At 38.5% G+C, this 14,850-nt stretch overlaps 3 protein-coding genes across 4 annotated transcripts; 1 reads left to right on the top strand and 2 right to left on the bottom strand.

Annotated features, from left to right (window-relative positions):
* The first annotated feature begins 1,080 nt into the window (after positions 1 to 1,080).
* LOC121802143 (kinase-interacting family protein-like) lies at positions 1,081 to 4,155 on the top strand. Its single transcript, XM_042201722.1, has 3 exons — positions 1,081 to 1,415; positions 1,901 to 2,030; positions 2,987 to 4,155. The coding sequence occupies exons 2-3, from the start codon at positions 1,922 to 1,924 to the stop codon at positions 4,018 to 4,020; spliced, it is 1,143 nt and encodes a 380-aa protein (XP_042057656.1). The 5' UTR covers positions 1,081 to 1,415; positions 1,901 to 1,921; the 3' UTR covers positions 4,021 to 4,155.
* Positions 4,125 to 5,709, bottom strand: LOC121802144. The gene is made up of 5 exons (XM_042201723.1): positions 5,208 to 5,709; positions 5,004 to 5,053; positions 4,730 to 4,817; positions 4,378 to 4,494; positions 4,125 to 4,301 (listed from the first exon to the last, which is right to left on the bottom strand). The coding sequence occupies exons 1-5, from the start codon at positions 5,664 to 5,666 to the stop codon at positions 4,251 to 4,253; spliced, it is 765 nt and encodes a 254-aa protein (XP_042057657.1). The 5' UTR covers positions 5,667 to 5,709; the 3' UTR covers positions 4,125 to 4,250.
* Positions 5,710 to 6,309: 600 nt separating this feature from the next.
* LOC121805272 (tRNA (guanine(37)-N1)-methyltransferase 2-like) lies at positions 6,310 to 10,099 on the bottom strand. 2 transcript variants are annotated; one of them, XM_042205071.1, is made up of 11 exons: positions 9,847 to 10,099; positions 9,661 to 9,758; positions 9,449 to 9,553; positions 8,997 to 9,059; positions 8,686 to 8,759; positions 7,813 to 8,338; positions 7,602 to 7,700; positions 7,298 to 7,456; positions 6,907 to 7,013; positions 6,744 to 6,818; positions 6,310 to 6,670 (listed from the first exon to the last, which is right to left on the bottom strand). In XM_042205071.1, exons 1-11 carry the CDS (start codon positions 9,939 to 9,941, stop codon positions 6,584 to 6,586), a joined length of 1,488 nt encoding a protein of 495 aa, XP_042061005.1. In that variant the 5' UTR covers positions 9,942 to 10,099; the 3' UTR covers positions 6,310 to 6,583. The 2 variants fall into 2 exon arrangements, with proteins under 2 accessions (XP_042061005.1, XP_042061006.1); XM_042205072.1 differs by lacking the exon at positions 7,602 to 7,700.
* Between the last annotated feature and the right edge of the window lie 4,751 nt (positions 10,100 to 14,850).

The raw sequence follows: 14,850 nt of genomic DNA, 5'->3' as shown, positions 1-14,850 counted from the left end.
TATAATTTGACCTTAAATATTATCACTTAATATTTGTCAAAAATATATTGTAAAGATATTTATAAAAAGATCTTTATTTAATTTTTTATTATTAAAGAAAGTTCTTTATTCAATTTTTTTAAAAAAATAAAAAAAAAATTGAAGAAGCAATTTTACTTGCATGTCACAAAATTAAGTGATAATATTTAAGGTCAAATTATATTTAGAAAATTTGTCAAAAATATATTGTAAAGATATTTATAAAAAAATATGAATATATGATAAATTTATTAAAAATATATACACTTTAAGGTATTGAGGGTATTTTCGTCCAAAAAAAACTTGAAAATAGTAAAAAGCACCTCAAATGATACTAACTCAAAGTTCACAGACCTAAAATGATATTTTCAAAGTTCACGGACCTAAAATGATACTTTGGCAAAGTTCGTGGACCAAAAGTGATGTTCCCTCTTTAATAAATTATTAAAAATATACACATTTACTAATTTCACTCTTTCTTGTAAGAAACCAGATTAATTATGTAATGAGTATATTACTTTATACAGCAATGTATGTTAAGTAATGAATATACTTTCTTAATATAGCAATACAAGTTAATTATATACTCATGAATTAGCTCTTTTTTTGAGAAACATTTGTAATACCAAAATGGCTCGGTTGTCATGATTATGATTTTGTGTCTACTCAAAATTACAATCAATCGTTCCCCATAGATATAGTAATTTGCTTCATACTCCATAGATGAGGTATAGTATATTTTTATGTTGGTTAACTGAATTCTACTGTATTTTGTAGGAGGACAATGCAGCCCCAACACATTAAACATGTCATTAATGCTGCCAAATAATCTAGTGAGTAGAGATAAAATGAATGTTTCGAGTTTTACTTATGTTAGGACGAGCATTAATAAGATGGAGAAATGGGAAATGTGAATTAATTGAAGTTTATCCCATAATAATGCACTTGGAATTCAGAATAGTGTGGAATTTAGAATAGTGCAACAACAAAACAGTATTATGTCATTATAAAGAGTGTAAATTGAATTGGATTGGAGAGTATAGCTTCCTACTTTTCCTACTTTTTATTAATAAAAGATGAGAGAGAGCAAAAAAGGTTGTCCTACTTTTTTCATAGCTTCCATTTCCAATTTCCAGAAGCGAACGTTGGCTTTAGGTCTGATGCATTAAATGCTAGTACGGCCATCGCCTCCTCCCATTGGCTAACAATCAAATCATTCTACCGCGGTTTCTTCTTCCCCTCTCTCTCTCTCTTCCATATAACCTCACTCTGCCCATCCCATCCTTGTCTCTCGCTCTACTCCAAAGTCCAACCTACTTCTCCTCTACGCAGCTCACACTGTGTATTAGTGTGTGTGTGTGTTGTTTTTGTGTTGTTTTCAGCTCGAAATTCTTAAGGTACCAAGTAGATATATAATGAAATTCTGAATGCATTATGCACTTCTTTCTTCATTTTTGTTACTGTGTTTTATTTTTCCTTCTTCAAGGAAAATCATGCAAAGATTCAATTTTTATGTTATTTTTCAGTCCTTATGTATCTGTTGATTTCTTTTCATCTTCTATAATCGCAATACAAACAAGCCCAAAAATTGAGGTTGGAAAGTGGTGTAGTGTATAATGATGCATTTGTTGGTCCATCATTCAATGCGTTAGCTACAGTTGTAGTGGAGTACTATTAAATATATCTGCTCATTTGTCAGTCTCACACACTAATAAGATATAAACGCCGATTTGGATGCGAATTAGTATGATTATTTATTTGCTGCTAATATATTTAGCGTTATAATGAGACAGTCAGTATTCTGGGATCATTATTTGTAACATGAATTTCTGCATACAGATATGTGAAGTTAATTTCTTAGCTCAAATTTTGAATGCTGTAGGGACCTTATCTGTCTCCTAAAATGGTGGCCAAGGCTGACAAAACTGGCGCCGGAGACCCCTCCCCCATTCACCATTCATCTCGGAGAAATGGCTTCAACAAACCATCTTGGCTTCTTTGTGCCATTGCTGGTAAATTCCTCTTTTATTCTTCACTTAGATTTGAATTTCCAAACTCTTTACTTTTTCGGTTAAGCATTCAAATTTGAAAAACTGAAAAGCATCATACGGATTCTTGGATGAATAGGAAATGAGATTATATTCCAAGACTAACTCAATTTGTAAGCTAGTGCAGGAAAAGAAGGGATTTTTGAATTTCAATTTTCAATTACATCAAGTGGGGCCAGGATGGTTTCTTTGCATTTGCTTTTCTGCATATGTACCCCCATACGTATTGAGTAAAAAAATACAATCTTGACGAGTCATTTTCAACCCCTACAAAAATACATCTGACTCATAAAAGTTTCTATTCACAATGCTACAAAATTTACATCTTTTGCTCATCATATTAGCAGAGCCCCTTATTTTCCATTGTTCAAAATTTGAACCCTTTTGGCCAACTAGCTTTTATTGCAGATGGAATATGATTTTGTTCTGATTTTGCCTCTGGGTTTCTAATCCCATGTGTTCTGCCCACTGTGCTACGTCAGATTTTATGGCTTTTTCAAAATCTTGTGTACATATCTATGATTCTGACTCCTTGTGATTTTTACACGTGTATTAACATTCTGTTATTATTTGTAAAAATCATAACTTTGCCAAGAAATGCTTATTCACAAGGGCATCATCCATTAATATTTCAAGCCGGATCATATCATGTCTCAATCAAGAAATGCCTAATTACACACTGCATATTGATCACTGGACTAAATTTTTTCTTTAATTACCTGCAAATTCAAACACATGGTTAGGAAATAAAAAATGCAATTATAGGCCCACGGAAGATTTATAGCAGGACTATTTGAATTTCAAATGAAATCCTTTCTTCCTCACCTGGGGCTGGGGACCAATTTTCAACTGCTTCCTTCCAAAAAAAAGAAGGCCAACATCTTTCATTTAATGCCCATTGAATTTTGGGTTTTGAATAGATATGGACGAGCGGATGAAGATGCTGACAAGGAAAACAAACAAAGGAAAGAGTCCTGATAGTTTTTCTGAAAGGGCTAATTCTTACTACCACGAGCGCCCTCAGCTTCTGGCGCTGCTTGATGACTTGTACAACGGCTACCTCTCGTTAGCAGACCGTTACTGCCAGGTACTTGCCAAGAACCAGCAGCAGCAGAAACAGAAGCTTCACAGTCGATCCTCTTCCCCTAATCTGCGTGCCAAATTTGAAGATGCGGCTCAGACAGATGAAAGGGACACTGGAGAAGTCATTGATTCTGATGCCGAGAGTTCACTGTCTTTCCAGCCTCCAAATCTGGTACCTGTTGAAACAAAAGAGGTTGATGCTGATATGATTGTTGCTGACTTGATCATGAAGACGGTGGAGTATGAAATTGTTCAGAATGAGCTGACTGTGGTGGAGAAGAGGTGGAGTGAGTTGTCAAGGAAGATGGATCTGCAGAAGAACTTGTTGGATGTGCTGGAGTCGGAGAGGTTGATTTTGCTGAATGACAACACGACACTGGGTTACAGAGTGTCTGCATTGGCAGAAGAGAACAAAGGGCTGGCCTCTGAATCTATGTTCTTGAAGAGGAAGGCAGCCGAGCTAGCTAGGTGTGTCTTGAAGACAAGGGAGGATCACAGGGTTTGCATGCTGAGTCGGAAGATTGAGGATCTTCAGGGGCAGATTCACGGGTTGGAGAAGAGGAATAAGGAATATTACGAGCAACTAGTGAAACAAGAAGAGAAGAGCATCTCTAAAGGGATGAAGAGTAAAGGTGGAGAAGAGGTGAACTTGGAAGAGTGCTTCCAAGTAGGAGGTGGTGGTGTTGGAGCTATCAGACTGAGTAAATACTTTAGCTTCAACGTCAAGAAACCAGGCGATCAGCTCTCAAAAGGAGATCTGAAAGCAGTTGGAGATCTAGATGGCAGAAAGGCGTCCAAGTTGTGGGATAAGGTCAAGAAGTTCGACTTGTTCCAGTGTGGTTCTCACTTTGACGCTGCTACTACCACCTGAGACATGAAAAGGGCAACAATCCCTATCCAAACAATAGTACAGCACTTGCTACTTAATATCATATATATATATGTGTGTAGTATTAGAATTTCTGCTCTGGAATATGCAAGAAATGAAGTGACCACTTTATTGATTTCCATAGTTTGCAACTTCTAGAGTTTTATACTACAACGCAAGACCTAGTAAGAACCTATGCTAGTTTGAATACACAAATCCATCTGAAAGAAGCTTCATCCCAGATTTGCTGGAGATAATTTGTCTTGAAGCTTTGCTATTCTTGCCTGAAATGAGAATAATCCCAGAATGCTCATATAAAGGTAGCATGTGTGTCATAATCTAACCAAAAACGGACAGTACCTTGAATGACTTTGAACGACGAATGGATGGGTCTAAATCTAAAGCAATTGAATAGGACTCCTCAGCTTTGTCAAATCGATCCATAGCCATATAAACATCACCTTCGCAAAGATATGCCTGTAAATATAGCCTAGGTGAATCTTTTCATGACCAGTCAGATTTCATACAAGTGAGAATAATTGAAGATTGAATTAACACTCAAAAAAGTGGAGGAATGAAGTTGACAAATTTCTTCTACTACATATGCTTCTAATAGCTCTGAAATAGAGAATAAACATTGTAATATCAATAAGTAAAATCATATAGCCAAATCCGATGACAGAATTTCTCCACATTCCAAAGCCAAACTTACCTGAGGATAACGAGGTGCGATGATCAAAGCCTCTTTAACGTCCTCAAATGCTCCATCTATGTCTCCCATCGCCAACCTTGCAGCTGACCTGATAAAAGTACACAATTCTATCATATTTAAACGCAGCAAGTCGAATAGGTTGAGTTTCAACTGCAAATTATCCATGCAAGTCAATTAGTCGGAAATCATTATAAAGGCAATAAACATCTCAAATTCCATAGCAAATATGAACCGACTCCCATTTGGAGACTGAATGAAGCCAAAGATCACAAACCTTTCCTTGTACATTATATGCAAACCCCCAAATGGTCTGAGCTCTATAGCCTGCAAAGACGAGATATGCGCGAATATGAGCACTTCCCACTTCCACTCAGAAACATTCATATCACAACTTCAATAGCAAAGATTCCATTCCAACACACATTCCCACAGACCATAAGCAGTAAATCACAGCTCGATAACAAGTTAAAAATTGCACCTGCGACAGTAATTCAAAAGCCTGCGCAAAATCAGCCTGAGCCATCTCATCATCAGCCCTCTTCCTCAACGCCAGCGCCTCCAAACACTTGTTCTCAGCATCGCCATTGTCAGCACCGTAGACAATTGCCATGACATTTGCGGCCTTGCTGGGGGTCCCACAATGCCCCACGAACACACTCCCCGGAAGGATCACGATATTGGGGCCGGCGCCGCACCGCCCGAGGCACCCGCATGAGTTCACCGTTACAAACGGCGGCGCAATGCCGGAGAGAACTTGCAGAGCATCCAAAGAGCCCTGCTTTCTGCAAGTCCTGTTTGTGCACACTCTAATTTCGAGCTTTTCCTTCTTTTCTGAAGATGATGAAGCTTTTGGTGTGAATGGGTTGGGTTGTTTTCTGAATTTGTTAGTGGAATAGAGGAGCAAATGGGAGGCGGAAGCAGTTGTTCTCGCTTCCATCTTCACTCAATTCTCATGGAGGTGACAAAAATGCCAAATTGAATTGGAATAATTAGGGCTTTATTTGGGATGGCTACAACGACGTCGTTCCAGATAAAGGAGGTGTTCAAGAAAAGCAAAGTCGTTTAGCAGTTTAGCGGGATAAATACAAATTGTTTCATATTTGCTTTATATCAGTACAAAAAGTTTGAAGTTTACATAAGTCATATAAAAAGTTTCATTTGTGTTTCAGTTTAGTAAATTCCGTTATTTTTATTTAAACCGTGTTAACTCTTTGTCTATATGAAGTACAAAATGTTTCATAATTGTTTCATGTTGGTACAAATTTTTTTTATCATTGTTTCATATTGGTATAAAAAAATTCATCATTGTTTTATGGTTTGTGCATCACATAGACAAAGAGTTAACGTCAGTTAAACAAAAATAACGGAATATATTAAATCTGAAATACGAATGAAACTTTTTGTATGATTTATATAAACTTCACACTTTTTGTACTAATATAAAACAAAAATGAAACATTTTGTATGAGTTACATATTTACCTGCAGTTTAGCTGCATATTATTATTTGTGTAGGCTATGATTTTGTAGTTTATGTAATCGAACACAAAGGATCAAATTTAATAATAGTACACAAAAAGGTACTCAATCCTTCAAGGTAAAAGATTACTTCGCAAACTGAAAATTACTATGGCTAAACTCTCTACCAGAATCTTGAAGACAGAGCATTAAATACTTTTATACATGTTCCAATACAAAACTGATAACACCAAGAAACAATGTGCAAAAATGTGGGTTCCCTATAGGCTACAACAGCAGCTGCACTTGGCATAAAACGATTGTTTTCCCATTGAAAAGGAGCAGATGCATCTGATCATGAAGTAGTTTTGATGGCTATAGCAAAGTCCGTACCCCATCACAAAGCAGGGGTGATTTCGGTCGGAGTCTCAGCACCCCCAATGCAGGCTTCCTCAGGTAACTTGAAGCTTAAACAAAACATTGCCTGAAGAAAATCAAGTCCATGATTCAGAATCTTAGTTATCATTTATGGAGCACCGACCTGGGCTTATTTATACCTTGTTTGGCGCAACATCTCTAACCCTGTGAAATATTGGATCTTGTATACTAGCCCCAACTGCAACCTCGGCTATCTGATGAGCACCAACGATTTCAAATTTATATGGAATGCTTAGATAAAGTTTGAGAATAGAAACAGAGAGACGACATGAAAATGCGTACTAATTTTATTGAATCCTCTGTCTCATTTGATCGTATGAAGCAATAACAGTGTATCCACGGAAGAGACCCTTTCCAGTATTTTCTGTTGATAACACCTCTCAAGGAATCTGCACAATTATACAACGATCAGAGGCAATTTCAAACTATACACAAACATCACAGAAGTAGTTAATCATTTAAAAGATACAAGCATTTGCTCTGTTGTGCAATGTAGCATCAATCCCAGACATAAAAAAACTAAATTTGCATAGGTACAATGTAATGTAGTTTTCCCTCAAACTATTCAGACATCACCAATTTCTTGGATGCAATATACTTGCTTCTTTGTGACAGCTTGAGTTAAAGCTATTGACATAGAAAGTTAGGAAACACAAAAAAAAAAACAACTCACCAAGAAAGTGTATAGCAGAAGCAGGTAGGTTCATGATGACATGATCAATGTGCTCCCAGGGCTTCGCACTGAAAGGGCGAGATCCTGTAACATGCTTATTCAAGTTCCGTTTCTTCCTTTCAGGAACACAGTTACCAGCACTGCTACCGTTTCCATTTTCTGTAATAGTGCACAGAATTGGATTTAGTAGCTATATAAAGATGAAACAGGAAAGAGGGAAACTACTAATCACTTGATCCTATCCTCAAATATTAACAGTGACACCGACTTAAAGCAATTCACACTTTACACAATGCTAGCATACCTTCATGCAAGCTTTCAGAGCGTCTTTTTACAGAGGTTATATTTCCTTCTACCTTTGCTCTCAACAGTTCATTACTTTCAAATTCAGCACCAGTCTCACCTGGAGTTTCTTGCATAAAACCCCCATAAGCTCTAAGGTCTAACTTAATAGCTCATGTTAAATACAACAAAAGATCTATATACAGAAAAAGAATTTACATAAAACATTTTACCAGTTAGACAACTCTCTTCCAGCTTTATCTGTGTGTTATGAGGCATGTCCTCTTCCTCAGAAGTCTTCAAGTTTTCTTTATTAGACACCAGACATGTATCACTTGAAGGTACTTCCATTAGTGAAGATATAAACTTCCGCCCATCCAAATTGTAGGCACGGACAAGATCAGAAACCTTGTTGGTTTGTGCATTAATATTTAGATAACGAACACTATCAGGATTTAAATCATTTGCATACACTTGGCATCCTTTTTGTGCTGCTGGAATAGCAAAAGGGCCAATACCAGCAAACATATCACACACAACATCCCCGGTGTGGAACTTAGAAATTAGCCTTAAATGCTCATGTTCCAACCTAGAATTCCAATAGACCAAACTGTAATCAAGCTTGAAGGTTGCTCCATACTGCTTCACCTCTGTAACCATATCTGAATCTCCTGCCAATACTTCAAATTTTGGCACACGAAACTCATTAGTTATCGATCCAACTTTGTTGACAATGGTCTTGATTCGTGGATAATTTTTCTGTGATGGTACATAAAGGGGAAATTAGTTTATTAAAACAAGGTAATTCAAAGTATACTAGTGTCCAAAATAAATCTAACAGATTTTCCACATAACTATGTTATAAACTATTGTCATAATAAAAGATCACTTCTTTATATGCAAGTTAGACCCTGCCAAGTACTATTGAGTATATACATATAAATATTTCATATCTCATGCAAAAAAAAAATTAAACCAAAAAAAGAGCAAATTTTTAAAGCACAAATTTGATTATTGATCTTTCTCAGGTCCAAATGTGACACTGTGCGGTAACTTTTTATAATAATTTCCAAAATAACATTGAAGTAATTGGAAGGTTAACATACATCATAGATAACTTTTGCAATAACATCCTTGTATGGGAGTAACTCATCTGGTATATTGAGGTGGGCAATGTGACCTGCAAAAGAATCAAGTAAAAATTGCTCCATAATCATTAACAGAAACCAGACAATCTAATCTTCTATTTGCAAAGCACCAACCACAGGTTAAATGATGCCTGTGACAAAACATCAATCACCATGTAACAAATGTACAACACATCCAATATGGTGCCAGTGACCTACATACTAGTATAATACAAAGGACGTAAAACTTAAAAATCATAAGTAAGAAGGCTAAAACATAAAATACTTAACTATGGTCTCAAATGATGAAGGTACGTCAAACCCAGGTGGAAGAATCTGCTTTAGTATATGATCTGTAACATAATTATGAAGAAAAGTTAACATCCAAAAATGACAATTAGTGTGTTCTGGTCATCCAAAATGGCATGCAGCATGAGTAGTTATAATCACCAAAATGAAAACCCTACGGGCCAAAACTGGAATTCAGTGAAGCATATCCAACCAAACCGCAACTAAAACCAAATATGACATATACATATCAATCTGATATATTTTAAAAAGAAAACCACCAGTTACTTTAAAAGAGATTAAGGCATGACATTACCTACTCAATATAAAAAGATAACGGTTCCTACTTGACATTACATACTTAGTTTTACACCTTCCAAGTTCCAAAGACACAATTTGTGCAAAGAAAGTAAAAAAGATAACAAATTTGGACTAAAAGGCCAATTTGATCTACCTGCACCCCAATATGAATAACCAAGTGTCATCGAATACGGAACTACTTGGATTTCAAAGAGCTCTTTCAGTTCATCAACTTTACCAGCAGGAATTTCGGATAATTCTGTCAGAATTTGACAAAATACATGCCCATTAGCATTCAATAATGCTAAAATAAAAAATTAACAAATTTTCAAGCAAACCCGCAAAAATTCCTCTAAAAATTAATACCAGGACTTTTAATCTTCTCGGACAATAGCATGTAGCGATTCTTATCAGACGTCGGATCCTCAGTTACAGGTTTGATGCGTGGTCTGTCAAGTAAATGCCTACACCAACAAAAAAAAATCAATAATTAATCAATGCAACATAGAATTTGAGAAAACGCAAGATAAATGGAGTTATCCATACACACACCCATTTAGAATCCGTGTTGCGAGCTTGCAATGCTCCCGCGGCACTCGAAGCGCCAACAAACTCAACTCCACGTCAAATATTTTCTCGTCCAACATTTTAACACTTGATTCTTGAGGCCACTATGTAATTTGGCTGTGTCTCCGGAGCAATTCAATTTTTTTTTCCTTTTCCAACTGGATTTGTGTAGGGTTTAATTAGGGTTCTTCCTGTTTATCCCCTTATTTCTCTGATGTCTGATATGAAAGATGATTTATTATAACCTGACACCAGTAAAAAGGGATAATAGCAAATGTTTGGGATATAGTATTTTCATAAGAGCATCCACGATAGGGGCGGATGTCACGGCGTACATTCTGGCGGACACCTCAAAAATACCTTCTGCCACGTCATAAGGACCTCCTACTGCACTGTCACGTTATAAGGACATCCCACTGCACAATAGCGGACATCCCCAAGCACATCCTGGCGGACATTCACAATAATAAAAATTCACAAATTCACAAATATGCAATTTACGTAATTAAAATTTCGACACAAATACGAGAAAAATGCACAATTTTATTTAAATAGTAAAAACATACATAATTATTTTTAAAACAAATACATAGTTAAAAAAATACAAACCAAAGCTTCGACAAACGCGGCCCCCGTCTTACTCCTCGTCGTCCCCGTGGCCAGTCCCGGTGTCACTCCCGGGCAGGGGTGGGATCCCCAAATTGCGCCTCATACTGTCGATGACATCCTTCAATATCAACTTGTATAAGGGGTCAGTCGCATCCCGCCACTTTTCTATGGTGTCTAGCAGGCTCTGGTGTTGTCGTATGCGGGCGAGATGGGTAAGCTCGCGATTGAGCTGGGTAGGAGCTGCCACATGCGAGCGAGATGGGTAAGCTCAGTCACATCCATGCTCTTTCTCTTTGGCAAGAGCATGGGTGTAGGCCCGGACCCACTTTTACTCCCTGCTCCTCAACACCCACATCCATGCTCTTCCGCAAAAGCATGCTCAAGGGTCTCACCATTCTATTATTTAATTTAAATAAAAACATTTCCACAATATAAAAACGCATTAAAAATACTCAAAATACTATTTCAAATTACTAAAAAATTAAAAATTACAAAATTAAATTCATAACATTAAAAAACCCACTACTCGTGGCCGAATTTCGCCCAAATGTGTTGGATTAGGTCTTCTTGTAGCTCAATGTGGGTTTTGGTGTCGCGCATTGTGTGTCTTGTTTCGATCCTATCGCACACTGGCGTATGCACACCTCAGCGTGGGGGAGACCTTGCGGTTGAGCTTCCGGCTCCATCCTTGTCGCAAAAGTTAGCCGTCCCCGGTCATTCGTGAGCTATAATCATGTTGTGCAAGATAATACATGTGTACATGATGTCGACAATATTCTTTGTGTACCACAGCCGAACCGGGGTCTTCACAATGTTGAATCGGGCTTGAAGGACCCCAAAAGCTCTTTCGACGTCTTTCCGAGCAGCCTCTTGACATTGCGCATAAAGAACCTGTTTCGGGTCTTGCGGATTGTTGAGCGTTTTCACGAAAGTCGGCCACCTTGGGTAGATACCACCGGCGAGATAGTAATCCATGTGGTATGAATTTCCGTTGACGGTGAAGTCGATCGCCGGTGCTACACCACTCAAAACATCATTGAAGAGGGGTAAAGAATAGAGCACGTTCAAGTCATTGTTGGATCCGGCAACACTGAAATATGCATGTCAAATCTATAGGCGGTAGTCGGCGCCCACTTCAAGGATAAGCGTTGGGCAGCCGCCTTTGTGGTGGCTTAAGTGTTGCCCTCTCCAAGCATTCGGGCAATTCTTCCACCTCCAATGCATGCAGTCAATGATGCCAAGCATACCGGGAAATCCGTGGACTGTTTCTTGAAGATGAAGCAACCGTTGACAATCTACGGTGGTGGGTGCCCAAAGGAATTCCTCACCGAAAGCAGAATGAACGCCGGTGCAAAAAATTTTGAAGCATAGGATTTTAGTTGACTCACCTACATGCAAATACTCATCGAAGAGGTCAGCCGTTTGCCCGGTAGCAAGTTGTCGGATGGCACAACTACACTTCTGCAACGCCGAGAGACTTTGTCGACCGGTTGCGTCTCTACGTGATCGGAAGTATTCAACACGGGCAGGCAATGTGTTGACAATGCGCATAAACAACCGTTTTGACATGCGTAAACGACTTCTGAAGAATATGCCGGAAACCACAGCTCGTCGGAAAAATAGTCGGCAACGAGCCTTTCGTGGGCTCCCTCCCGATCACGAGGGATGTAGCGGCGATTTGATCTCGTTGGTCGAGGAGAAGGGCGGCGGCAGCGGCGGCGACATGGGCTTAATAGGCGGCACGATATTGTTGATAGTATTCTTGTTCTTCGCACTCCGCTTCAGCAACGATATCGTTCATATCCATTTTGAATTTAAAGAGTGTTTGAGTGAGAGAGGAAGATGTAGATGAGTTGTATGAAAAAATATGAGTGAGAGATAATTTGATGTGAAAAATTGATGATGAATGTGTGTATTTATAGATGATTTTAGGATTAATTTTTTTTAAAAGAATTAAAAAAAACGGTAATAAAACGGCTATATTTTTTGGAATCTGAATTTTTTTTAAGTTTTTGGTACTCCCTCCGTCCGGCATGAGGAGTCTCGGTTGACCATTTTCATCCGTCCGGCATTAGGAGTCCCGGTTAGACATTTCCATAAAAAATGAAATAAAAATATTATAAAATAAAATACTAAAAAAGCACAAGTAAAAACACATCTAAAGAATAAAGCAAATAATAATGCAAATGGGTCCCACATTCCATTATCACACACTCAAACATTTCTTAAAACCCGCACCCAACTCAACCGGGACTCCTAATGCCGGACGGAGGGAGTATTATTTTTTATTTTTTATTTTTAAAAAGAAAAGAAAATTGCGAACGGATATGTCGTTGGCCAATCAGAAGTCGCCACGTCAACCTGCTCATCGGCACGGCGGTGCTCGATGCATTGAGCTGGGTCGTGCCGTCGGCAAGAGCACAACGACGAGCAGGTGCTCGCTGTGCCGTCGGCATGGCGCCTGCTCGATGGATAGAGCACCAATGCAGGTGCTCTTATATTTCTAATTAATAGTTTACTAATACAATCTTAATAGTATAATTTTAAAATTATTGATTACATTATTATTATTATTATTATTATTATTATTATTATTTTATTAATAAAAAATTAATCATTATAATGTCAAACTGATACAGATAAAAAAGGTGAACTCAGTCCAAAAGACTAGCTTGTTAGGAGAGAGAGTCCATTTAGCTTATATACCACACACCAGTTGCTCTCACAACCGATGTGGAAATTGAGTCTGTAACATTCGACCCTCCTTTAAGGGTCAACGTCCTCGTTGGTCACGACTGGTTCTTTGCTGGGCAACACGACTAGTTCTTTGCCAGGCCACCACTCCGAGTTCTCGTTGATCACGGCGGAGCAACTGGTGTAGGAATTGAGTCCGTAACATTCGACCCTCCTTTAAGGGCCAACGTCCTCGTTGGTCACGACTGGTTCTTTGCTAGGCAACTACTCCGAGTTCTCGTTGATCACGACGGATTCTTTGCCCGGCCACCACTCTCTGGGTCACCACTCCGAGTCGGCCCAAACGTACTCGTTGGTCACGGCGAGTTCGTTGTCCGACCACCACTCCGAGTCGTTTGGGCTCTCAATGAAAGCACTAATTGATACAGACCAAACAGGAGAACTCAGTCCAAAAGACTAGCCTGTTAGGAGAGAGAGTCCATTTAGCCTATATATCCCACATTAGTTGCTCTCACAACCGATGTGGGAATTGAATCCGTAACACAAACTTAATTAAATTTAATTAATTAATATAAGTTCAAAAATCAAAATCATAACAACTTTCTTTAATACCCTTGAAGGAATTGGGGACAGTTTGTAAGTTCAAAAATCAAAATCATAAGCCTATATACCACACACCAGTTGCTCTCACAACCGTGTGGGAATTGAGTCTGTAACATTCGACCCTCCTTTAAGGGTCAATGTCCTCGTTGGTCACGACTGGTTCTTTACCAGGCAACACGACTAGCTCTTTGCCGGGCAACACGACTGGTTCATTGCCAGGCCACCACTCCGAGTTCTCGTTGGTCACGGCGGAGCAACTGGTGTAGGAATTGAGTCTGTACCATTCGACCCTCCTTTAAGGGCCAACGTCCTCGTTGGTCACGACTGGTTCTTTGCCGGGCAACACGACTGATTCTTTGCCAGGCCACCACTCCGAGTTCTCGTTGATCACGGCGGATTCTTTGTCCGGCCACCACTCTCTGGGTCACCACTCCGAGTCGGCCCAAACTTACTCGTTGGTCAAGGCGAGTTCGTTGCCCGACCACCACTCCGAGCCGTTTGGGCTCTCAATGAAAGCACTAATTGATACAGACCAAACATGAGAACCCAGTCCAAAAGACTAGCATGTTAGAAGAGAGAGTCCATTTAGCCTATATATCTCACATCGGTTGTGAGGCTCTCACAACCGATATGAGAATTGAATCCGTAACACAAACTTGATTGAATTTAATTAATTAATATAAGTTCAAAAATCAAAATCATAACAACTTTCTTTTAATACCCTTGAAGGAATTTGGGACAGTTTCATCCTAAAAAAAGTTTTAAAAAGTGAAGGTTGAACTTTCTTTAATACCTTGACAGTTTCATCCTAAAAAAAGTTTTTAAAAGTGAAGGTTGAACTCATCATATAATGTGATCATACCCTAAGTTAATTGACAACTTCTGATATTTTTTTCAAGGACCGCATGAGTGCAAACAAAATTACACGTTAGTATTTTTATTGTTGGGTACTTTTTTTTTATTATTATAAGGGGATATAAGAAATGTGTAAACATGTTTACTAGTAGTCTAGTACTCCATATGCTTCCAAAAATAGGTGTCTCTAAAAACACACAAACACTAGATGAATTCAAGTAATATGAG

This window comes from Salvia splendens, chromosome 5 (assembly GCF_004379255.2).
Source record: "Salvia splendens isolate huo1 chromosome 5, SspV2, whole genome shotgun sequence".
NCBI classification, from domain to species: Eukaryota; Viridiplantae; Streptophyta; class Magnoliopsida; order Lamiales; family Lamiaceae; genus Salvia; species Salvia splendens.
Note: the sequence above shows the minus strand (reverse complement) of the source record. Positions and strands in the feature narration are given on the sequence as shown.